We start from the raw sequence: 26,786 nt of genomic DNA on the forward strand, positions 1-26,786 counted from the left end.
GGTTAGATTTTATACATTATAGATGAACAATTCCTAATTAAAAAAAGTGTTGATGCTAATGTGACAATGGACCGGGCCGGGTCTGGGCACAGCTGAGGGCTTCCACTCAGGGTGAATTGCTCAGAACCAGGTCTCCTTACAGCCCCTGACTGGAGACCTTTCCCAAAGGTCAGAAACCAGTCACACCGAGTGGTTCAGCTGCCAATCCGGCCAGCAGGAAGCCTCACGAGCAAAACTCCTCAGACATCCAAGTTCTCCCTGTGCCACAATCAGCCCTGGGCCTTACATACAGGTGAGGGGTTAGAGAACCCAATCGTACCTACCCCAAGCGAGTTCTCCCGGTCCCAAAGAGCCAGCCACAAATCCCTGGTCAGTTTATACTTTGGATCTTACCCACAAGAGCACACTGGGCCAGTCCTTTAGAATATAAAATCTAAAGGTTTATTAACAAAATAAAGAAAAGGTTGAGACTAAGGTTGTTAAGGAAAATACTTTACATGTACCAATCACCAAGTTCTTGATTCAGGCTCTCAGCAGAGATGTTATAAACTGCTAGCTTAAAAGTCTCTGGTGTACATCCTATGTCAGGATGCACCAACAATCCTTCCTGGCTCTCTGTTCCTCACAGGGCTGCATCTGGGATCAGTAGCAGAATTGAAGACAAGATGGACTCTGCCTCAGGGCACTTAAATATCTCTCCTGGCGTCTCCATAGCCAGAGGAGGTCACATGGTCAAGTGACCGGTTTGTGTCTCACATGCTAGCAGCCATTATGCCCTGATTAGCATGCATTTTTCCAGATGCATTCCTCAGATGTGTATTGGCCACTGTGACGGGGCAGCCCCGCCCACGGCGGAGAGCCCCGCACCAGCCGCCCTGTACAGCGGGAGGCGGAGCGCCCCCCGCCGCTGCCCGCGGTGTTCGGCGGCGGCGAGGAACGCGTTGGCCTCCGACGCGCCGGAGGACGTCATCCGGGCGCGCCGGAGCCTAGGCCCCGTTGCCCTGGCAACGGACAGACGCCCCGGCGTGGAGGGCGGAGACGGCGCAGGACGCCGGGGCCGCGCCCCCGGCGCCAACTTTAAAACGGGACCGCGGCCCCAAGCGAGAGAGGGGCAGCAGACCGCGGGCGGAGGACAGCGCCGCGGAGAGCGACGCAGGGCAGCGCAGCGCGGCTCCGCACCCCACCGCACAGTCCCACACCGGCCAGGGGAGCAACGCCGAGGCAGCGGACCACCCCAGGCTCGCGGGTACCCCGGACTGCGGCGAATTGGTGAGCTCGGGAGCACGAGGGGAAGGAAGCAGCCCAGGGCAGAGTCAGGGATGACTGGTGGGCTGGCGAGTTAAGGGGTCGTACCCCGTCAGCCGGGTTCGGGTCACTTGGACCAGAACCCTTAGGGCCCTGGGCTGGGGCCCGTGAGAGTGGGCGGGCCCGGGCCCCCCTTCCCCTCCTGCGTTGTTGCGGGGGGGAAACCGAAGACGAAAGCGCGGAAAAGACTAGCCGAGGGAGCTCGAGACTCAAGGATCATAGCGAGCCCTCTGGGCAAACGCCGCGGGGCGGCGTGGGGGCGTCACAGGTGGTGGAGAACGTGGGTATAGTGGGGATCCTACCCCGGATGTAAGGGGCGATTAAAAAAAAAAAAAAAAAAAAAAAAAAACCTACTCACGAACCCAGCCCCCCCCCAGGAAAGGAAAGGGGGTGTGAGAAGGCTTAGGGAGCACTAACAGGGGGGTGTTTTGTGGTGTTTTTCGGAAAAAGGGGAGTGAGAACTGCACCGGGACACGCCATGGATCCGACGCAATTCATGGAGTGGGTCAAGGAGACCCAAAGGCAAAACCAACAGCAGCAGGCAGCCTTAATCCAGCAGCTCACCACCCAGCAACAAGAGCAGCAAAAACAACTGATCCGGGAGGTGGCCGAGCAAATGAAGGCGCAACAGGAAGAGTGGATGAGACGATATCCACCGGCAATGGTGACCCCCCTGAGTCCAGCATGCCCCGAAGAGGAGGGGCCAGCAGGAGAGGGGGAGGTGGTACGCCTGCCCATACGGCTAACTAAGATGGGGCCGGCTGACGATCCTGAGGCATACCTCGCCACCTTTGAGAGGGTGGCGACGGTAGCCCGGTGGCCAGAATCCCACTGGGCTACACTACTGGCCCCATACCTAACGGGCCCGGCTCAGTTAGCATATAGGGGTTTAAGTGACCGCGAGGCCCTGCATTACTACCGATTGAAGGAGGCCATACTCGACCAAATGGGGATCACGCCTGAGACGCACCGCCAGAAGTTCCGGGGTGAACCCTACAGCGCCGAGGTCCGCCCCCGGGCCATGGCCCAGAAGCTAAGGGAGGCTGCATGGCGCTGGCTGGAGCCTGAGCAACACACGGGGCCCGCCGGTCTGGGTGCAGTGCGTACACGGCGATTCCCACCAATACGCCACTGCGTGGACCCAGATATCGGATGGGGACCGCCAAGAGTGGTGCTACGTGGTGGTCGCCCCTAAGCTAGTGTACCCAGCGCTCCTAGGACGGGATTGGCGGGGCTTCCGCCGGGCCCTGAACGCATGGCGGGAACGAGGGCCTCCCCAGAGAGAGGAGGGTATGATTGGGGACCCCCGCCCCGGCCCACAAGAGGGCGAGGCAGAAGGACCGCGAATACTGGAGCTAGTGGATGGTGACTTTATACAGGAGCAGCGGGAAGATCCGTCACTCCGACATGCATGGAGTGCCGCCCGGGATCCGCAGGACGAGGACGCTCCCCAGGCCGACAGGCCGACCAGCCCCTACTTTGAGGTACGACACGATCGGTTGTACCGGGTGGACGGGGGGCAGGGGGACGATTCAGGGGTCGAGCAGTTGCTGGTGCCAAAAAGGTACCGACAACGCCTCATGGAGCTAGCCCACGCTAACCCCTGGGCCGGGCACCTGGGGGCAGAAAAAACTGTGCAGCGTATCATTCGGCGGTTCTACTGGCCGGGCATCTTCCGCGAAGTACAGGACTTTTGTGGCTCCTGCCCCGAGTGCCAAAAGGTTAGGCCGAAGGGGGTACCCAAAGCCCCCCTGGTGCCGTTGCCCGTGGTGGGAGTGCCCTTCGCGAGGGTCGCCATGGATATAGTCGGCCCGTTGGACAAATCCAAAACCGGGCACCAGTATATTTTGGTGCTATTAGACTATGCAACACGATATCCGGAGGCCGTCCCGCTCAGAAACGTGCACGCCAGCACCCTTGCTGCGGAACTCGTGAAGATTTTTGCCCGAGTGGGGCTGCCGGAGCAGATTCTAACTGACCAAGGGACTAACTTCACCTCGAGACTGATGAACGAGTTGTGTAAGTTGTTGCGGATCGAGCGGCTGAAAACGGCCATCTACCACCCCCAAACAGACGGGTTAGTAGAACGTTTTAATAGAACGCTAAAGGAGATGCTGAGGAAGTTTGTAGGGCAAGAACCCCGGGATTGGGACGCGTTGTTGCCAGCACTCCTGTTCGCGATACGGGAGGTGCCCCAATCCTCTACAGGGTTTTCCCCGTTTGAACTATTGTTCGGCCGACACCCGCGGGGGATACTAGACATTATCCGTGAGAATTGGGAGGAACAGGGGACCCGAGTGCAGGGGTCGGTACAGTATGTCCTGAACCTCCGGGAAAAGCTGCACAGGCTAGGGGAGTTCGCGAAAGAGAACCTAGAGCAAGCCCAAGCCAAGCAAGCCCGGTACTATAACCAGGGAGCTCAGTTGCGGGTGTTCGACCCGGGTCAACGGGTCCTGGTGCTGTTGCCGACCCCCGGCTCGAAGTTGTTGGCCAAGTGGCAAGGGCCCTTCGAGATCCTGAGGCGTGTAGGGGACGTCGATTATGAGGTTAAGGTGTCAGGGAGGAAGAATGACACACGCATTTACCATATTAATCTCTTGAAAGCCTGGAAGCAACGTGAGGCCTTCTGGATCAACCCAGTGCCCCCCGACCCGGAGTTAGGACCCGGGAACCTCGACGGGGCAACCCCGCCCCAGACCTTCCCCACAGGAACCGACCTAACCGAGGCCCAGAGGAATGACCTGGAGGAGCTGCTACGGACCTTCGGGGATGTCCTGACGGCCGAGCCGGGGCAAACCACCCTCATCCACCACCACATAGAGACGGAACCCCGGAAGACGGTGTGTGAACGAGTACGGCCCGTGCCCCGACGGATGTGGGAGACGGTGCGAGGGGAGGTGCAGAAGATGCTCCAGTGGGGAGTCGTGGAGGAATCCTTCAGCGAATGGCGCAGCCCTATAGTGCTCGTCCCGAAGCCCGACGGATCACTACGATTCTGCATCGACTTCCGTAAAGTCAATGCGCAGTCGCGCTTCGATGCCTACCCCATGCCACGGGTAGATGAACTTCTAGACCGGCTCGGAGGCGCCCGGTACCTGTCCACTTTGGATCTGACCCGAGGATACTGGCAGATTCCCCTGACGCCGACCTCCCGAGAGAAGACGGCCTTCTCGACCCCGTTTGGGCTATACCATTTTACACGGATGCCCTTCGGGCTACATGGCGCCGCCGCGACGTTTCAGCGCCTTATGGACCGGGTACTGAGAGAACAGGGAAGATGGGCGGCCGCCTACATCGACGACATCGTCGTGTACAGCCAGACATGGGGAGAACACCTCCAACACGTAGGGGCCGTGCTACAGGCTCTGCGGGAAGCCGGGCTGACGGCGAACCCACGAAAGTGCCGCTTCGGGGAAAAGGAGGTAGTCTATCTGGGGTATGTAGTGGGAAGGGGTCAAATACGTCCCGTGGTAGAAAAGGTTGAAGCCTTGAAGAGCTACCCCCCACCCAAAACAAAGAAACAGGTGCGCCAGTTTCTCGGGTTAGCCGGATACTATCGGCGTTTTATCCCAAACTTCGCGGCGATAGCAGCGCCGCTAACGGACTTAACTCGGGCCGCGATGCCCCAGAAGGTGGGCTGGTCGACCGAGTGCGAGGTAGCCTTTCAGAGGTTAAAGGAAAGTTTAAGTCGCGACCCCGTATTGGCCCAACCTGACTTTAACCTCCCCTTTACGGTCCTAACAGACGCCTCCGAGACGGGGATTGGGGCGGTCCTCTCGCAGGGTGAAGGAGAGGAAGAACACCCGGTGGTGTACATCAGTCGCAAGCTCTTCCCACGGGAGCGTCGCTACTCGACCATTGAGAAGGAGGCCCTTGCGGTAAAGTGGGCCTTAGATATGTTAAGATACTATCTTTTAGGGGGACGGTTCAAGGTGGTCACGGACCACGCCCCACTCCGTTGGATACAAACTATGAAGGACGCGAACCCGCGCCTGATGCGGTGGTACCTGGCCCTCCAGCCATACGCCTTTGACGTGGCCCACCGACCGGGCGCGCAGCATCAAAATGCGGACTTCTTTTCGAGAAGGTACGAGGCAGACTCGGAAGAAGAGGGAGGGCAGTTAAAGGGGGAGGTGTGTGACGGGGCAGCCCCGCCCACGGCGGAGAGCCCCGCACCAGCCGCCCTGTACAGCGGGAGGCGGAGCGCCCCCCGCCGCTGCCCGCGGTGTTCGGCGGCGGCGAGGAACGCGTTGGCCTCCGACGCGCCGGAGGACGTCATCCGGGCGCGCCGGAGCCTAGGCCCCGTTGCCCTGGCAACGGACAGACGCCCCGGCGTGGAGGGCGGAGACGGCGCAGGACGCCGGGGCCGCGCCCCCGGCGCCAACTTTAAAACGGGACCGCGGCCCCAAGCGAGAGAGGGGCAGCAGACCGCGGGCGGAGGACAGCGCCGCGGAGAGCGACGCAGGGCAGCGCAGCGCGGCTCCGCACCCCACCGCACAGTCCCACACCGGCCAGGGGAGCAACGCCGAGGCAGCGGACCACCCCCAGGCTCGCGGGTACCCCGGACTGCGGCGAATTGGTGAGCTCGGGAGCACGAGGGGAAGGAAGCAGCCCAGGGCAGAGTCAGGGATGACTGGTGGGCTGGCGAGTTAAGGGGTCGTACCCCGTCAGCCGGGTTCGGGTCACTTGGACCAGAACCCTTAGGGCCCTGGGCTGGGGCCCGTGAGAGTGGGCGGGCCCGGGCCCCCCTTCCCCTCCTGCGTTGTTGCGGGGGGGAAACCGAAGACGAAAGCGCGGAAAAGACTAGCCGAGGGAGCTCGAGACTCAAGGATCATAGCGAGCCCTCTGGGCAAACGCCGCGGGGCGGCGTGGGGGCGTCACAGCCACCTTGAGAGCCATTGTCCTAGCGGCTGTGTTAGTTAGCATAGTCATTCATTGGACATTCCTTCCTCACCCCAGTACCAGCACAGATTCCATATTCATAACTCCACATTCAGAGATTATACAAGTACATGAGTAGAATACATAGACTCAATAGAACATAAGCTTTCATTTGACACCTCACATGGCCACCTTTGTATAGACTTTGGGGCAAATCCCCCCCTCTCTGCGGGTGCAGCAGTGATCTGGCTGCTCCCCTTAAAATCCAATAACATGACAGCACACACTTACTTTAATAGGGCCAAATTCACAGAGATGAAAACAGTTGTGTGCAAAATCAGCTGAAAGGAAGAATTTAATGAGAAAAATGTGAATGAAAATTGGGAATCATTTAAGAATTCCTTAGTAGATACCCAAAAAGCCAGAGTCCCACAATTGAGTAAGAAGTTTGTAAGTTAGAAAACAACCTTGTTTAGAGGAGATGTGATGACATCTAGAAAAAAATGTATTTATGAAACAAAAAGAAGGGGAAGTTGATAGTAATTAATATAATTCAGAAGTTAGGAATTGTAGAAAATAGATAAGGGAGGCAAAGGAACACAGGAAGAAATCTATAGCCAGTAGACTAGAGGAAAATAACAAGTTTTTAAAATATATATATTGGGGTAAAAAAGAATCTGTACAATTACTATCCATGCATTTCTAGATGGAAGTGAAGAAAATACCAATAAGAATATAGAAAAGACAGACGTATTCAATACATATTTCTGTTCTGTATTTGGAAAAAAACAGATGACATCAGCTCATCATACAGGGATACAATTATTTCAATTCTACTAATATCTCTGGAGACTATTGAACAGAAGTTACTGAAGTCAGACTCTACTAAATCAGCAGGTCCAGATAACTTGCACCCAAGGATTTTAAAAGAGTTGGGTGAGGATCTTGATGGACTATTCAATGTGGTTTTTGAATCATCTTGAAGCATTAGAGACATTCCAAAAGATTGGAATAGAGTTAATGGTAAGCCAATTTTTAGAAAGGGTAAATGGGATGATGTGGATTAAGGACAGTAATGTAATTAATGCAAATCAACATGGGTATATGGAAATAGAATCAACATGAGTTTATGGAAAATAGATCCTGACAAATTAACTTAATTCTTTTATTTTAAGTTTGATTAAAAAAAAAGGTAATAACGTACTGTACTTAGATTTTTGTAAGGCATTTGATTTAGTCCTTCATGACATTTTGATTAAAAAAGTGGAATAATTTTTGAATTAACACGGTGTAACTTACGTGGGTTAAAATCTGTCTGCTGGGTCTCAAAATGTGTCTGTAAATAGGGAATCATCATAAAACTTCTTTAGACACAGGTTAACTTGTTAAGTTGGTCTCTAGACAGCATGTTATGATTTTATTTGATATTAACCCTTTTGTTTCCATCATCCTCACTATCTCTTCAATCTTTGATAATAAACTTAAATATTTCAGTGCTATGATATTAAATAGGGGGCTGATCTTGAATTGAACCATGTATGCTGGAGTGTGTATTGATTCTTGGGGACAGCAGATGTGGTAGGGTGTGAGTATTCAGTGAATAAGGGGCTGGAGACTATAGGCCCTAGGAAAATGCTTCAAAGGGGCAAAGCAAAGTAAGGGCAGTTTGGCGGTGTTGGGGAGTTGATGCCAAATTAAGCCCAAGAAACTCTCACTCTCACTGGAGGCAGGACTGTAAGAAAGTTACTCTCAGTAGCTAGCACCATGAACTATCATTCTCTACTCCCACTCCAAAAAGTAAGCTTTGGCAAATACTGAAGTCCAAAATTTTCAAATAAAGAGATGATAAAGATGAGGAAATAGGATCATGAGTATTTTAAAGGAATTTAATTTTAAATGGAATTCAGCTACTCTAATAACCATTGCAAATTCAGTACATTTAATACAATAGATAAGACTGAAGTAGCAGGAGCATTTTAAATCTACTGGAGAATTTCCTGGGAAGATTTTGAAGCTACCCTTCATTATTGTGTGCACAGGGAAACAAATCTAGTGCAATTAGGTTCCTCTGCATGGGAAGTGAGGGAACAGAATTTATTCCAATTGAAGGTTCTCCATGATATACCATGGGGTCAAAGCTCTGTGAGTAAGGTGTCGGGCGCTGAGGGAGGAATGTTTGGGATGGAACTGAAACTTCTCTCTGTAAGATGATGTCCACCTCATCACTTTTATTGTATCCAAGATCTTCCACAAGACAGTATTCTCTGGTAGTCACCAGTGCGGACTATATGGATGTATGACTCCTCAGCTGTTCTGCCATGTGGGATGCACCACCTCAGATGCATTGTGAGAACTTCAGACTTCATCAATCAAAATACTTAAAAATGTTGATGTTGAGCCCCTGTCTGCCCATGGGATACACTTAGGGGACCATTTGGAAGAAACCATTAGGTAGGCCGAGCAGAGTTTCTTGGAATGTATCATTTCCTTCTGCAAGTTTCTCTCCACAAGAAAACAAAATGAGCTCATACTAATACCTTTAGTACTTTATTGCAGTGGGTGAGTACTGTGCTCAAGAAGTACCACAACTCAAGTACTGGAAATACCAGAAGTGCTATAACACACCATTGTGGCTCCCAACCTCTCAAAAAAGTGCTGGAATGGCCAGGGCCGGCTTTAGGAAGTGTGGGGCCCAATTTAAACAGTTTTGGCGGGGCCCCCCGCCCCTCCCCCACCCACGATTTTTTGTTGAGAAAAAAACGCACAACCACAACCACACACAAATATCACATCAAGTAGATCTGATCAAAATGTATATCTATATAATTGAACATTTTCAAAAAAAATGCCATCCTTTATTATGCAAAATTTTACACAAAATTAAATCAGTTGCCTTAAGTGTAGGTCAAATATTCTCAACTACAAACTATCCAATTTTTTCAATAAAGTTTAAAGTTTGATTTTTAAAAAGTTACCAGAAAGCGTTGCAGTTTTCTGTTACATTGATTTACTTTTTAAATAGCAAAAATGGAGTCTTTGTTAAGAAAGTGTCAGTTCTGTGGTCAAATTCAAGTCCTTAGTGATTTCAGCACCAATGATTTCACTAGGTAATATGGTACCTTACCACCATTACCCCCTTTGCACTGCCCTTCAACACACTGCCTGCATGTTGAGTCCAAGGTCAGTCTAGACAAGATTTTATCAATGATTTTTGCTCAAGCGATCACTGAGACAAGACAAGGACTCTCAATTGATTCTAGTCAGTTCTGCCTTTAAACACTGGATGTAAAGTGTCAGATATAATTGAGGACTCCCAAATAGACTCTACACCATCAGAAATAAAACCTGTTTCCATCTTCTGTGACTTTCAGTTAGATGTGACTCACTATCCTCTGCTTAGTGTTCAAGTTATGGTAGACCCTTTAAGCCAGGTCATATTAAGTTCAGGTCTTTTAATCCTACAATATGGATAACAACATTGCATTCTCCCAGCTCCAAGTCTTAAGTAAATTTCAACCCAAAAGAGCCAAAACTGATCACCTTGAGATAGCAAGAGTGTCTATTGATCTCTGTGGCAAAGTAAGTTGTCTATATAAATAAGGTCTGCTCATGAAGCCTTTTCCTACAGTTGATTAACAGATGGCAGTAGATAGCTCATTCAGACCACTGGCTGATAATAGTTAGTCACCCTGACCAGTCATTAACCATAGTCATGGACTCACCCTACTCTCCATTGTCTCTATGATTCTCTGATGACCTGTGACAAAAAAGGAGGGTAGAAAGGGAAACTGAAGGGAGAGACCTCTCTAAATTCACCAATCAAAGAGCTATATTGCCAACCCCAAAAAAATCACAAGGAACGCCTACACAAAGTTATGAGAATGGTCTACAAATCATAAGATTTTTTAAAAATAAAACATGTTGGATTTTTATTGGCCTCTTGTTTCTTGAGTATTTAGGGTTCATGTTTCAAAGTTTTCCTCCTTAGCTGTAAGGCCCAGAAGTATAGAGAACTTTTTTTAAATGAAAGCTGAGATTCCTACATAATCAATTGACTCCAGGCCTTTAGAAAAACACCAAATGTTTTGAAACTCATGGTTAAACAATGGAGGAATTCTTGTGAGCCCATGCTTCGCCCACAGTATAAATAAAAAAACCCACAATATCTTCTCCGCTAAACATCCTAATGTGATACTGCAAATGGTGAACTGAATTCAACAGCTTCTGATATGAACAGGTATCAACCTAGTTTTTCATATTTGAGTTGGGTTACCAGGAATTATACATGACAACAGGAAATCTTTCCACTCTCAAGTCAGCGTATTCACAAAGCACCTATAATTCTGATCCATGCATTTATTGGCTAGTGAAAGAGAAAGGAGGGGAATTAGTGTAGATAAAAGTTCAAATTAAAAAAAAAAAGCCTGAAGGAATGAGGACTGGGCTCCTACATCTCACATTCAGAACTGACTAGGACACTTATGACCAGATTTTCAAAGGTGTGTAAAGATCAGATAGGTATCTTTCAAGATCTGAGTTGGCAACTGTCTCTTTAGGATCTTAATTACCTTTGAAAATCTGAGCTTAGATTTCCAAGTCCAATTTTCAAAAATGACTTTAGTCATTCAAGTGCTTTTGAAAATTTTAACTGGGGGCCTAAAGAGGCAAAAATAGACAAAAGACAGGAGATATGGTATTCCTTTTTAAAACGTGACATCTATTTTTAACTACATTTTATATTATTTTTCGCCCAATGGCAAATGACCCCTCCGGCCCCATCACTACACCACTGCCCCCCCTCCTGCAGATCTATCATCTTATACATGTGCAAGATCTGTGAGAGCAGTCCCATGAATCTGCAGTTAGAGTCTGTGGCACCTGTTTTTGGGTGGTCTCTCAATGCTGCCATATTCATCTCCAAAGAGGGGGCTTCCTAAAGCAGGCCCTTGTTGCAGACCCCCAAGGCATCCACAGGTCCAGTCTCCTTTCAATGGGCCCACTTCCCAGGGCTCATTGATCTTGGATCTGGCTTCTATCCCCTCTCCAACCCCCATCAGAACTACTGTGCCCTCCTAACTTAGGAAAAGATTAAATAGGAGGATTGGAAATTAACCCACACTGTCTCACATCCCCTAGGCAGGGAATGAGCATCTACATTAGGCCCCAGCTGGAGTATCATGTCCATTTCTGGGCATCACATTTCAGGAAATGTGGAGAAACTGGAGAAAGTCCAGAGAAGATCAACACAAATGATGAAAGGTCTAGAGAACACGAGATATGAGGCAAGGCTGAAGAAATTGGCCTTGTTTACCTTGGAAAAGAGACGACCGAAAAGGGACATGAGAGCAGTTTTCAAGTATCTAAAAGAGTATCATGAGGAGGAGGAGAAAGAAAAATTGTTCTGCTTCATCTCTGAGGTTAAGATGAGAAGCAATGGGCTTAAATTGCAGACATTTAAGACCAGGTTAGACAGACACCTGTCAGGGATGAGCTAGGGCAACTCAACTTTGGAAGCCCCAGGGGACTGATACTTACAGAACATGCTGAGGGCCTGAACTTTAGTGTGGTTGCATATGCAAGCAAATATATACAAATAGCTTCTCTCACACTGACAGGCATGAATACAAAGATTAAGGCAAGACTACACAACACATAGGCCCCATTTAAGTCAGTTCTGCTGATATTAATAAAATGCAACATTTACCCGATTTCTACTCATGTGACAGCACTTTTCATGAGCAATGACAGTCCAAGAATTTAACTACTAAAACATATATTAACAGAAGATCATTACACTGACTACTTGTGTTTTGGCTCCCACTTGCCGGCCACATGTTGAGCCCCACATAAACCCAAACTGCAGCGTGGGGCGCAAACAAACTGGCCGTGGGCAGGATACGATGTTATTAATAAATATTTTATAAACCTTTACCTTTTCTCTCTGCTGCCATGTCTCCTCTTCTTGCTCCATCATCTTCCCTGGTGCCTGCTGCCCCCCAACTCCTCACCCTCCTCTGCTGTCCTGACTCTTACCCTTCTCACTGCCCTCAGCCCTCCTGCAACCTGCCACCCTCCACCAGCCCTTTTCTCCCCACTGTGCCCACTCCTCCATTAGCCCCACTTTGATCAGGTGAGTTACCCCTCCTCGTCCCCTCTTCTAACACCTCCCTCTACACAACTGCCTTGTCTCTCTCCTTGGGTGCTGGTGTGCCCCCGCAGGTGTCTGCCCTTCTGCTTCATACCCAGAATCCCCTGGCACCTGCACCTTCCCTTAGCCCTGTACCCTCCTGGTGTTCCCCCTTCCCTCACTGCCCCTCCCCCTTTGCCCTCTTTTCCCCTGATGCCCACCCCCTCACCACCTTCTGCCCCTCTGTGCCCTCACATGTCTTGCTCCATTCTCACCTTTCTCATGCCCACCCCTTCTTTCAAGCCTTCTCCCAGCACCTTCCCCTCTAGCTCCCAATGCCCTTCCCCTCTCCTCTCCCAGCATCACCCTGTCCCCATCCCACTGACACCTTCCCTCCTGCCCTTTCCCTCATTGTCTGTACTTGGCCCCCTGGCATGTATCTCACCTCCACCCTGACTCTTGGTGCCCCTTTCTTCTCCCTCCCCCACCGCACAAGCCTCTTCCTCTCCTACCCCATCCAAGCCCCTGCCTCCACCTCTGCTCCCGCTCCTGCTCACACTCCCCTACCTTCTGCGGGGCCGGTCTTCGAACCGCATGTGCCGCGGTGGCATGGCACTTTTCAGTTTTAAAATCCCGGGCGTGATTTCATGTCACGCCCGAGCGTCTCCCCGCCCACCTGCGAACGGCACACGCAGTAGGAGCAGCCGGCAGCATGGGAGGGAGCCGAGCAAAGCCGAGGGAGTGAACTTCCGGGTGCAGGGCCCGAATTGGCTGAATCGGCTTAAGGCCGGCCCTGGGAATGGCATTCTGGAGTACTCTGGAAGGACTTGAACATGGCTTTATTGTCATCTTCTTCGATCCTCCTTCCTCCCCTCCCCTAGATCCTGCCTTTCTTCCAAGTCTCTTTTTTTTTTTTTTTTTTTTTTTTTAACTCCAGGCCTTCTGAAACCATCCATACCCCCACATAACAGTACCTATGTCCTTTTCATCATAATGCCAAAACCTACCCCAGGACATCATTGCAAGAACTAGTAAACTTTGAAAATCTCAATTGAAGCTATTGAATAAATTAATGGAAACACATTTGTTTTCATAGAAAAAACTGAAAGCAAGAAATAACTGGGTGCAAGAAATAACAGTTTCTTGGTTCACATGAATAATTGGGCTTCTTTTGATGGCTTTCTAGTAAAATATTAAAAATAACTATGACTTACAGTAGTGCAATTATACTGAACTGATGAATCTGATTCCCAGTGACTATCTAAGATAGGATACTGCTCTAGAATGACATTAGATCTGATCCAGTATGGCTAACCAGTCAAACAGCAAGAACAGTGATGGGCAAACATAAATACCTCTCACAAAATTATTGACCAAGTCACAAAGCTAAGGAAGGCAAGGTCATAACAAGCTGTGACCTGCCATTCTGATTCAAACCTCTGTTGCTACACAGATTTTTCAGTGGTATTCATGTACATCCTATATCTCTTTCCTCTTCCTCCCACCCAAAGAAAATATTTGTCTAGAAATCTATTAAATTACTTGTCTATTTCTATGTCACATAACTACAGTCAGATTCTGCAGTGTCTATGCAACTAAAACAACCAGAAAAACAACCAGATTCAAAGTAACTGAAATATTAGCTTCTCTCTTTCTTTTCTTCTCCTCACTCATATTAGTTTAGAATAGTTACATTTTATCATATGATCCTGGATTCTCACCTCACACTTCAGAGTTTCCATTGACTTCAACTGACTGACTGGATTTAGTCCAGTGGAAGAAAGAAGAACCAGGTCTTAGATTCCTTTCTTATTTTTATTACATTTATTACAGTAGTACCCAATGGCCCACTGTGTGAGGCTCTGTACAAACACAGAGCATATGCCCATACTTCAAGCTGGAGGTGTAATTCTCAGCTCCAGGAGATACAACACAAGTCTGAGGAGTAATAAACACAGTCTGTGCCATGGAGATTTTACAATCTAAATACATCCAAAAGAGGAGGACACAAAAAGAGTTAAGTGACTTACCCAAGATGACAAAGCAGATCAGTGGCAGAACCAAGAAAAGAACCCCAGTTACCTAAATTCCATTCCAGCAGACTATCTACTGGACAATATAGCCTTTTGTTTCCCCTGCAGCATATAATTTCTAGGATCCACATGCCCCCCTCCCTCAATGCTTTTCAAATAGGATGGCCTGGAAACCTTTTTTAGTATAAAGGATCTTTCAGTTCACTGGAATATGCTCTAAGCAAGAAATCCATAACCACAATTTTGAAAAAAAAAAGCTTTAAAAAAAGCTTTGAAAAGCTTGTTAGCCATTACACACCCACCCAGTCTATGAGGCATTCAAATGAGTTCAATCAAGTCAATTTGCATAAAGTGCACACAATAAGGCCATGTAATTTGCACATTTTATTGTAAAGTAAAAGCACTTCTCATGTCAGCATTCAAAGCTTTTAAAAGCAAAGTTCTGTGCACAGTGAGAATTTCATAGGAAAGGCTGCAGAATAGATAGTATTCATAAAATACATTTTACCTAAATTGGTACTGTCTTTAGTAATAAAACGTCTGGAATAGATGTTGACAAGTGGAAATTATATTAAAAACCCTGCATTAATTCAACATATTCATGGCCATGCTACTGTCATTTCTATTTCTTATTATATCTTAGCAACTTAAATAAAGTGTATTTGTCCCAAACTGAAATTTACAATATTGAGTTCTATTCTGCAGATTTTACTCCTGTCAAACTCTTGTTGAGTTTAATGGGAATTGCAATTGAGAAAGGACTGTGGGATCAGGCCTATTAGTCACATGACTATAAATGCCAAAGTCTAAGCTTCAATTTGAACACTATAAATATTTTCCACATGAAAATACACTAATTTTATGTTGCAGGCAGCTGTTGGAACATTATTTCTAAGTTCAAGATCTATTTCTATTTTTAAGAAAGAATACTTAAAACACATTGCCCTATATTGTGGGATATTCCAAAAATGGCTATAATTTGTCATGGCTCCTGTGAAGTCAAAAGATCTGTGATGATTTACACCAGCTGAAGATCTGCCCCAATGGCTAATATATATACATGCATGCACAAACAATTTAACTAAGCACATTTTTCACTCTGAAAAAAAAATCTCACATGGATTACTGTGCAGGAATATAGGATTTTAAAATATTTCTATGGAAGGATCAAAATGTCCTCATATTTGTGTTAATCATTGATGTATATATGGTTGTATGATCGTTACTAAGGCTACGTCTATACTACGATCCTCTTGCAGAAGAGGAAATGCAAATGGAGCGCTCATATGCATATGTCGCTCTCATTTGCATTTCCTCTTCCTTTCCCTTTTGTGCAAGAGGTCTTTGCGCAAAAAAATGCAGTGTAGATGGCGCCTTTTTGTGCAAAACCCCCCTTTTGTGCAACAGCTGTTCTTCCTCAAAAAATGAGGAAGAACAGCTCTTGCACAAAAGGGGGGTTTTTGCACAAAAGGAGGGTTTTGCACAAAAAGGTGCCATCTACACATTGGTTTTTTGCGCAAAAACCTCTTGCGCAAAAGGGAAAGGAAGAGGAAATGCAAATGAAAGCACCACATATGCAAATAAGCTCTCCATTTGCATTTCCTCTTCCTCAAGAGGAACATAGTATAGACGTAGCCTAAAGTTGCAAGGGCAAATTCTCAAATATGAGGAAATGCCAGAATTAAACTTGCCTGCATGTGTGGGGATTATTGTTATCTCCATTATACAAATAGGAAACTGAGGCCCAATTTGAGATGCCTCCGATCTAATTTTTTAGAGTACTTAATGTTATACAGCTAATTATATATAAGCTATTGTCTCCAGCGACAGCTGTAAGTGCTCTGCAGTCCTGTAAATTAGATAGCAGACTCTGAAGTCAGTCACCCAGAAGATGAGGGATACACAATTAGTAACCACCTGTAAACGTTTAAGAGTTTTGCATAGTATCACATAAGCACTCTGTGGTAGAGGCAGGAATAGAATCAAATTTTCTAGGAGAGCATTCAACTACTTTAACTATGAGTGGCCATCCTGTAAACGCCTGTCTCATTCATTACACACCTTGCATATTCTGCAACAAATGAGGCATGAGTCTTGCTTCCTCTCCAGATCATGCTCCATCCATTACACTGAATGACACCCACTGGGTTTGTCAGCAAGGGTGCAACCTTCAGATGTGCTGCACTTAAGCTAATGGAGTACCTGCTGGGAGTAGTAGGTTGTCATCCTCTATGTTCACTAGAGGGCGATGTGACACTTTGCCAAGGTGTTACACACAGATATGCACATTAGAGATCTACGACCCACAGGAATCTTGGGTTCTATTCCAGTCTCTGGAGAAGAGTGTGGTCTATGGGCCACAGACTCTTCTGCACATTTTCCCTCAGCATGACCCACTCTCCCCAAAATATTCTTGTTCCAGTCTGTCTCTGTTTCATGTTCTTTGTCCCAGCCCCACTTTCCTCACCAAGTAATACCCAGTTCCAATTTCCTGGCCTGGCCATTATTCATTCTTTATCCCTGTCACACAATGCCTCGTCTCCATATTCCTTGCCCAGCCAGTCTCCCCTGCTCCAGATAACCTTATTCAGTGTGTTTATCCCTGATCTCCAGTCATTCTCCCTCTATCTATATTCTCTAATGCCACTGGCTTCCAGTCTCAGTCACTGACCCTAAGCTCCTCATCTCATGCCTGTTTCCCCAGACCCCTATCCCAGTCTCTGCTCAGCTTTGACGTGAACAATTTTTTTTTCTCCAGACATATTTCCAGACATGGCAGAATTGTTTTCACTGATTCTTTCCTGTTAAACTAGCCCAAGGCAGACACCTAGCAAGGAAAATTTCATCCCAAACTATTAAAGTTTGGTACAGTTATAAGCAATTTAAAATAATTGGTCTTATAATAGGAATTGTTGGTTAATCTTACTAAAGGGAGGTGCTACAAGCCCTGTCTATAATGTACAAACTAAACTAAGCACATATTGGTTTATATGAATAGGAGAGTATATTTTTATTTATTTAAAAAATTTATTCAGATTAAGAGTTTATGCATCAAAGTGGAATTTTCCACAGATGTTCAAGGTTTTTGGCTCAACTATTACTAATTTTAATAGGCCACTCAGAGCATGTCTACATTAGGGAACTATTTTAAAAATAACTTATTTCGAAATAATAACTTCCAAACTAACAATTTCGAAATAGCGTGTTCACATCACAGGGAAGCCTCAAAATTAGTCCAAAACAGGCTCCCTTAATATGGATGCACTACTTTGGCCTAGAGCCCCAGGAAACACTAGGGATTAATTACTTTGAATGACTCTGGGGAGTAGTTATTTCAAAATAGCAGCAGCAGAGTGTCCACACTACCACTATTTTGAAAGAAACTATTTTGAAATAAGCGTTATTCTTGTGGAAAGCAGAAGTTATTATTTCAAAATAACCAGCCTGTTATTTTGGAATAACGAGTGTGGTAATGTGGACGCTTTACTTGTTATTTTGAAATAAGGGGTATTTTGAAATAACTCCCTGGTATAGACCATAGCTCAGTCCCATATATCATTATCTAAATTTAGAGGCAAATTCAATCTAAGATGAATTCTCAGGGGATTTTTTTTTAATATGCTACAAAAGAAGTTAAGAGGCAATGAAATCTGAGTGGATATGGTCTTAATTATAGTGATGTTAGTGTGCGCCACTATGACAAAGGAAGGATCCAGAATTATGAAAAGGACACTGGCCAAATGGTTGCTTCAGGAATCTTGATGTAAAGTGGAATTGTGTTTATTGTGAAAATAGGATACACAGCAGTAATTAGGACTGCTCATGGGAAACAGTTTGGAATTTTTCCCTTCTAAAGAATTCCAGCTAATGCTATACCTGAGAACACTTAGTAGTGTAGTATGTCAGTCTGTTTATTGAGTCCTTCCGGTTATTTTTGACAGGTCATTTAGCTGTGCTGACCAACAACAGTTATGTACATTAAGACATCTCAACTATTTAGCAATATTTTATCAAGGAGGGATGTCTGATCAAATTGAACTATTAATATCTTGCCTGTTTGCTTTGCTTTGACTTGTGTCATTATTAAGAAAGAGTTTGAAGAGCCCTGCATTGTAAATCGGAGTCAGGAAGAAGTGATATATTATATTCCCGACTCTTAAATATATGCATTATGCAACTTCAGGCAAGTCATTGCAATTCTCCATGCCATAATTTCCTCATCTGTAAAATGGAGATAATAGCTATCCACTTTTGTAAAGCACTTGGAATTTTTTAAAATAAAGACACTACATAAGTGTGAATACTTATAATTCAGACAGCTATGCTTTCCTTAGGATGAAACTTCCAAGAAAGGTATAAAACACTCTTCCCACCCCTCTTTCAAATGCATACTACACGTGCAAAGCCAAATATATTGGAAAATGAAAGTCTTCTCCTACTTCCAGGGAAGTGAACTGCAAAACTCCCATTCAATTATATACATGGGAGTGATATGGGAGCAGAAGCAGGCCAATCCTTCAAACATGGGCCCAATCCTGGACTCTATTATAGCTGTGCAAAGTAGTCATAATGTCATCTAACCTGTCAGTGGAGGATTACCTCAATATGAAGGACTTCACAACGTGGCATAGGGCTACCTTAGCTGCTCTGACGTGACTCTGTCCCCTAGACCCTGGCATAGGTGGCTTGTCCAAGGAAAGAGTGAGCTCAGTTTTGCAAAAAAAGTTGGGACAGTTGAGACAATCCCTTTTTAAAATATGGTGACCCTAGTGGGATGTCTCTGTGCTGCAGTCATATTCAGCTGTAGGAAAGCCACTTTGGGCTCACCTAAGCATAAATGTAGAGCACCTTGTAGGAACCAACCTCCCTCCTAGGCAGCCCCATAATCAGAAGGGGCATTAATAACATTTAAGACTACTTTTTGTGCCCTGCGTCTGCCCCATGCTTTTGAACTGGCCTGAATACTTCTCAGACACTGATCCAGAGTAGGACTTGTATCATAGAGCTTAGCTGAGAAGCTGCCCTCAAAGCAGACGTCTTTTGATAGTAGCACATTTATTTATGGAAGCCAAATGGAAACATTTTATAAGAGCCAGTTTTGCTTTACAAAGCTGTGGATGGGAAAGTAATTCTACGTCAGTGGCCATAGAGTATAAATGAAGGTCTATAGTATTCTACAAAATGAAACTACCTGAGAAAGATAATGTATTCAACATAGATGCAGCTGCTTTGGATATAATCCAGAGAAACATGATACAATTCGGGGGAAAAGAAAGTAAAATTCTGCAGTCATTGTCCACTTGTTTTTCTCCCTTTTGTTGTCCCATGGTTAAAACAGAGCCACCTTTAATGGCTTTGGTGGGAGTTACTGTGTTTCCCCCATTCCCCACTTCACGTAATGTTCTTCAGCCTGCCTGTCAAACACAATTATTTCTCTTGGTAACGATATGAAAGGCAGCTGCAGCGAGTGTGGAGGTCAGGCAAAGCAGGCCATGGATGCTACGGCACCTGCCTCTTGCACGTGAAAACTGAACAAATTACAACATTTGTCACCAAGGAACTGAGCAGAAGCACCATGTGGATGGCCTCACAAGGCACAAGCACCATTTTCATCATGTGCACGGGTATATCTTTTCAAATCTAGAACAGGGAACAGATGTTTCATCAAAAGACACATTTAAAATAAAGATAATTATTCAGTAAGAAGCTTAATTACATAGGATTATCCAGGTCCACTTAATTGCTTGACAGTCTGAGAGCCTCCCATGTATTTGTTTCAGAGGCATCCATCTCTTATTGGGTTACCAAGCTCTTTGATGGCTTCAGGACAAATGTAGTCACTTAGTATTCAGCCAATATCAATTCCTGGGATCTGGCTGGAAGGAGGAAATGTAAGTAATCACAGCAAGCAATAAAATATTGTCTAATTCCTATAGGCATTGTATTCTGTTCCCTAAAATATTACTAGTCTGAACTACTAAAATGGAAACAAAACTAAGGGCTATTATGATAACATAATTCAGCATTAGTCATACTTGAAACATTTCAGATCAATTAAATAGTAGATTAGGCTGACCAAATGTCATGCAAAAATATAGGAATCTCTTATTTTCAGGGAGTCTTACCATGGTCTTCTTGTTAGGTTGGCAATAGTAGATAACCTTTCTAACTGTCTGAGCTGTCAAAATACTAATATCTTCTTCACTCACAATCAAAATGTATCCTGGCTCAAAAGTATCCTCCAAAGTATCCTGGCTTTGCATTTTGAAAATCTTTTCAATGCATTTTGTCACCTCACTTTTGATTACATGACTGAGATTCAGCTATGTTAATCCACTAGGCAACAATTTAACTGGAAAACAGAAAATGTAAGTAATGTAAGAAATACTGGAAAAAGCAGCAGTATTATATTGTTTCCCCCCACCTCATCTCACAGATATTAATCAACATATTGCAAAGTTCCAGCAAACCTAACTGTAAAATTTGTTATGGGATTTGAAAGAGATATTAAAAACCTTAAGGTTAAAATATTCTATCCTACAGTCCATCAAATAAGCACTATACTATATATAAGTGACAAGTCATTGCAGATTTTTCTTTAAATAGAGTAGCTTTCAGTGACTGCATTGTATATTACTGAAAAAAATTGCCATGGAATTAACTTCATAAGTCATTTAAAAAAAATCCTTAGTTCAATTCAGACTAAGCTGCTAAATGTAACTTAAAGCTGGGGAAAGGTAATTGCTCTATAATGGCTCCATTCGCATTCACAAAGTTGGGGTCATTTTAAACTATTGCTACATTTTGGAAAGCTGCCCAGAAAACTTTTGATGTGAAAAATCTGCAGAATGCCTCTGTGTGACATTAACTACAGTATTTAAAGGTAAATAATGCAGGTGCAGGCCTTACCATATGCAAATTGGATTATAAAAAACATGAAGTCTTCCCATAACCTTGTTCTAATTTATTAAAAATAGATTTTGAGACTTAATAATCAGCAACTACAACAACAAAATAAAATTGTAAAAATCCCGTTCTCAACAAAGAGAGCCTGCTTGCAAAAATCAAGATCGCTCTTCATTAGTTTTATTTAATACAGAGCAACATTTTAACTTTTCTAAACCTAGATCAGCATTAAGAGCAATTTACCAAGAAAACTATTAAGAGTTACATTATGTTCCACATGAACTGATACAAGGTACACTTAATGCTTCCCCTTTGCAGCTTGCAAGCAATTTACAGAGGCCTTCAGCTAAGGTATATACAAGTTCCTAGTTCTATAAAAGTTATCATATGCTACGGTAACATGATGACTGATCACACTCACGTGCTGCTTCTCTCTGTAAATGGGCTTTCTTATAATGGAAATGTTTAGTTCAAAGCACTGTATATGTTACACATGTTACTAATGTCTGAAACAGATGCTTCCTTCTAGTTTGGTTTTACATAAAGTAAATCCTCTTGTAAATCTACATCTTTTATGTGGTTGCATTTCAATATGAGGGATAATAATAAAAAAGCCCTTCCTATTCTGCCTTATATTACAGAGGCATATGTATTTTTAATTTGTTACATATAAACAAATTTATATACATGGGCACCCATTTTATTACCCATTTTATATTACTCCATTTGTATCTATTGTAAATTGAACAGTTTCTTAATCACTGCTAAGCATAAAATACCCTCTCACTTAGTTATTCCTACAATAAAATATATGATGTGGTCTGCAAATGATGGCGATTAATTTCATGACAAAAATGTTGCATTTATGTTGTGGTTTATGTTCAATTAACACTTGGCTGCATTAATGCAGAGCTCCAGCTTAGCTTTATACCAGATATGAAATAAAAAAGAAGTAGCCTCAAAAGAGAATGATTGCCGCTGTTAAACAGAATATGAACCAATTTATTTGGGGTTTACCTCCACAGTGTCACCTGAGATGCACTCCCGAGGAATTCCAAATGTGAGCAACATGTTTCTCACAGGAAAATAAATTATTTATTTACCTTTTCATGCAGTTTTGTGACACAAAATAATTGTGTCTCTATGCACATCATAGAACAATAGTTCAAAAACTGGAGCAGCTGCAGCTCATGAAAACCGGATTATTAGCAGAGAGAAGACATCTCTAAAAATAAGTCATTCATTTATTTCATTACATACAAACAAGCCTAGTTTCAGAGATAAGCAGCTCGTGAGAGCACATGGGGAGTGGAAACAATGGTTATGATCCTTTTTGATGCAAAGCATGTAACAACAATCATTAGATTTACTAGATGCTCTTTTTCTATATCTGTAAAGTTAGGTAAGAGAAAAATTTACTTGAAAAGATGGTTTAAACACTGGTATGCTGAATCAGCCTGCTCTGTAAATAGCAAAGCCCTATATGAAGCTATTACTTGTATTTTTTGGATTTAAGTACCTCAGAAGTTACTAGTTCAACTGCAATTTAGGGTGATTGTATAGTAGACCTTATCTCTGAGGCTATGTCTAGACTGCAAGCCTCTTTCGAAAGAGGCTCTTTCGAAAGATACTTTCGAAAGAGCCTCTTTCGAAAGAGAGCGTCTAGACTGCACGCGGAACTTTCGAAAGAGCAAGCCGCTTTTTCGAAAGAAAGCACCCAGTGAGTCTGGATGCTCTCTTTCGAAGAAGCCCTATTTACATTCAAGAACGCCTTCTTTTGAAAGAAGCACTTTCGAAAGAAGGCGTTCTTCCTCGTGAAATGAGGTTTACCGCCGTCGAAAGAAAAGCCGTGTTCTTTCGATTTAATTTCGAAAGAATGCGGCTGCAGTCTAGACGCAGGTGAAGTTTTTTCGGAAAAAGGCTACTTTTCCCGAAAAAAACCCTGAGTCTGGACACAGCCTGATTTTAGGTCTCCCAACCCGTTAGAGCCCAATGGCTCTTTAGCCCTTAGATAAATATCTGAATGGCTATTCAATGACTGATAGTAAATTAGCATCATTAAACAGATCAGGAATACAGTGTTATTGAAATCTACTTAAAGTCAGGAGACAAAATGATGAATTAAATGTTCTTTTTTTTCTGACCACAGAGCTGTGCAAATTTATAAATAACCTCACATAAACTGTTTGGAAAATTTCTGGAAAAGTTCTCTGGGCCACCAAATCTCATCATATACATTTCCCATGGAAAAAGTTTTTTTTATAGAGGAACTTACAGAAACCAGTTGGTGGAAAAAAATTTTTTTTTGTAAACCCGCAGAATTGAATAAACTGTATGAAGGTCCTCTGATATTGACATTACATTTCATTTGGATTATGCAGTCTCCAATTCAATTTCAATTCAATTGGGTCAGTCAAGATGATGGCCATCCCATTTACTCAAGGCAAATCTTCTATCAGCGCTAGGAATTAATGAAGATACAGCATCTAGCACCATGTGGACCAGATCACTGCTACCACAATCCAAATGACTGTAATGCACATATAGGCTATGTCTAGACTGCAGGCTTCTTTTGGAAGAAGCTTTTCTGAAAGAGATCTTCCAGAAAAACTTCTTTTGAAAGAAAGCGTCCATACTAATTGGACACTATCTCATATTTAAGTTGTGATTACTATGGACGACATGGCCACCAGGGCACTTGTGCTTTTCCTGGGGGCCTCTTCTTTCAAAAAACAAACAAACCCCTCTTCCCTGTCCACACACGCCTTTTTCTGAAAGAGCGCTTTCAGAAAAAGGCTTCTTCCTCATAGAAAGAGGTTTAGTGCTGTCGGAAAACCCCCTGCGTTCTTTCAACTTTTTGTCAAAAGAACGCAATTGCAGTGTGGAGGTAAGTATAGTTTTTCCAGAAAAACGGCCATTTTTCCGGAAAAACCCTGCAGTATAGACATACCCATAGGCAGGGCTCGACAAATAATACAATCTACTTGCCTGTGGTGAGTAGATTGCAACCTGGAAGAGCCGGGTTCGGGAGATCTGTGCATGCGCAAATCGCTGGGCAGCGCAGCTGGCGAGCAGGGCTCGCTGCGGTTCGGCGAGCCCTGCCCATAGGGATTTGTATATTGGTAGAAGGATTATTAATAAGTAGCTAGCTCTAAAGCAACATATATACTCACATGAAAGACCTATTACTGAAAGACCCGTTACTGACTGTTTTCTTCTGCAGTTTGATGAAAGCTGATACAGTTCTCAGGAGCCTTTTCTCCAGGCCATATTGTCTATAGCATTACACCAATTTAATGCCAGTATAATTTCAATGGAATTGTAGTTGAGATGCCAAACCTTCTTTTTAGTTTTCAGTACTATGAGCCTAAATTTTCATGCACATAGTGTATTATCAATGTCAATTAGTAGTAACTCAATGGCTTATGCCAGCATAACACTGTTGTGAGAATTAAACTCCATATGTTATAAAGATTTTGAAATAACTTCTACAGAGCAAAGACTTTGCCCTTTTACCTAAGACATAAATTAGTCTAGTTTATGAAAACATCCCTTTTACTGCTATTGCTATATCAGGTTATACAGTATATATTTTACTGCTAATTTACAGTACAGTATATATTTATATGATTTATAATATACATTATATTGCTGTACATGATAGTTTATTGCTATTATATTGTTTTTAAGAACAGGCACTAAATCAGGATTTGTTTTCTATTTTCTTCTTACTGATAATATTGCTTAAGGAAAACTGCTTGTCTCATAAGAGAGGCTCGCCCTGCAGGATGTCAAGCGAAATACAATAAACCTTACTTTGACAGAAAATTGACCAGACCTGAGAATGGGAGGAAGGAAGGAGGGCATCAGGGAGCTATAAGGACGTACACACACTCATGTATTCACAACACCACTAACTTTTTTTAAATTACTTTTTCGTATGAAGGAATGAAGGGTTTGGTCCTTCCTGGAAGCCAGGAGGCAGATGACAAACCCGTTGAAAAGATCCAATTTGTTTATAGAAGGGCACTCCAGCAGGGGATGTGAAAATAATTTAGTCCTCCAGAGATAGCTAACAGCTACCTGAGGCTGTTGTGGCTTTTTCAAACAAAACAAAACAAAAACAAAACAAAACAAATTTCACTTCTGATACTTGAATGTCTTATTGTTCAGTACTCAGTGGACACTCTTAAATTGCTCAGCTGGCAGAGAAATAAAACATACCCTATCCTCCCCACCTCCAGCATGCACACACATAGTGTACAGTGATTTCAGTTTGTTTACTTAAAAACTCACGGCTTCAGTTGAGAGTGTCTCTCTCCTCCACATGACGTCTCAGCCAGCCTCACTGCAGTATCTGTACCTTCAGTTTTTCCCTGTTAACACATGAAATTGTCTCTTTTCCTTGTCACCAACGGCATACCTCATACGGTGCATATGCATGCATCGTTCCTTTGGAAATTACTTCTCAAACCAGAACTTGTGCAGCAGGGAAGTGCCTATGCTTGTCAACAGTTTTATCATGCTGAACCTGAGAATTTAATGTAAATACTTTGGACTGCATCCATCCCCACACAACTTCAGTAGGAATTGGATCAAACTTTTGGGGTTTTATTCCCTTCTCTGTGGGCCCAGTCCTAAGCACAGCACTAAACCAGATGCATAACTTGAAGTATGTGAATAGTCCCATTGATGTTATTCATATGTTTAAAGTAAAGCACATGCTTAAATTATTGTTGTACTGGGACTTTAAAACACAGAAGTCTAATTAAGAAAATATGGAAAATACATAGTTTATGAATGTCTGAGAGTGCTTGATTTTTTTAAAAGCATTAGTGTTGTGTAACGGAATGTACATTTCTGTTCACAGTTTAATTTAATTTAATATGCGATGAGATAGGAATCAGAAAGTAATAATGATTTCAAAATATTCTAGTGTTAGTGAACAGAAGAATTAAAGGTTTGAGGTTAAGCTGAGATGTTTTTACACTAATATTACATATATAACATCTTTTATATCAAAAGAAGTGTTCCAACTATAGATGACCTAATTTTTAGAAGTGTTTGAGCATCCAAAATTCTTGTTAAAAATCAAAGGAAGTTGAGAGAAGTGTCTGTTCAGGAACTCTGAAAAATCAGATCTCACATTCTTCCACATAGGAACGACCTCACTCAAATGTCTGTGCCTGAAAATGCAGCCACCTCTGGGGTAAGACAGCAATACTTCCACAACAGTTCAAAACAGAATATGCTATCCAACAGTAATTAGAGATAGAGTTTGGGGTTAAACAAAATAATTAATGAAACTGAAAGTTAGTCAATACACCATAGTCTCTAATTTATTTCCCACAAACTTGTGCATGCTACCATTTATGCAAAAAGTTGAATGTACTACATATACAAATACAGCCTTTGAAAATATCAATGAGGATTTGCAGGTGCATATTGATCAGTTGGGTAGCCAACTACCTGACTTTTTGTGCAAGTAATGAAGTAACTGTAGTTGGTAACAGTGGTGTGTACATTTGGCCTTT

General features: G+C 43.9%; 1 protein-coding gene and 1 long non-coding RNA gene across 2 annotated transcripts in view; one reads left to right on the forward strand and one right to left on the reverse strand.

Moving 5' to 3' along the window:
* The window catches only part of LOC142830059 (uncharacterized), a 115,831-nt gene extending 89,930 nt beyond the window's left edge, over window positions 1-25,901 (reverse strand). Inside the window, exon 1 of the long non-coding RNA XR_012905083.2 lies at window positions 25,549-25,901. This is a non-coding gene — a long non-coding RNA (uncharacterized LOC142830059). The remainder of the gene's footprint in view (window positions 1-25,548) is intronic.
* Window positions 2,386-5,187, forward strand: LOC149524151 (uncharacterized). The gene is made up of 2 exons (XM_089779397.1): window positions 2,386-4,727; window positions 5,050-5,187. The coding sequence occupies exons 1-2, from the start codon at window positions 2,598-2,600 to the stop codon at window positions 5,185-5,187; spliced, it is 2,268 nt and encodes a 755-aa protein (XP_089635523.1). The 5' UTR covers window positions 2,386-2,597.
* Window positions 25,902-26,786: the final 885 nt, after the last annotated feature.

The sequence above is a fragment of the Pelodiscus sinensis genome, chromosome 6 (assembly GCF_052426305.1).
Source record: "Pelodiscus sinensis isolate ZL-2025 chromosome 6, ASM5242630v1, whole genome shotgun sequence".
In the NCBI taxonomy this organism is placed as follows: domain Eukaryota; kingdom Metazoa; phylum Chordata; order Testudines; family Trionychidae; genus Pelodiscus; species Pelodiscus sinensis.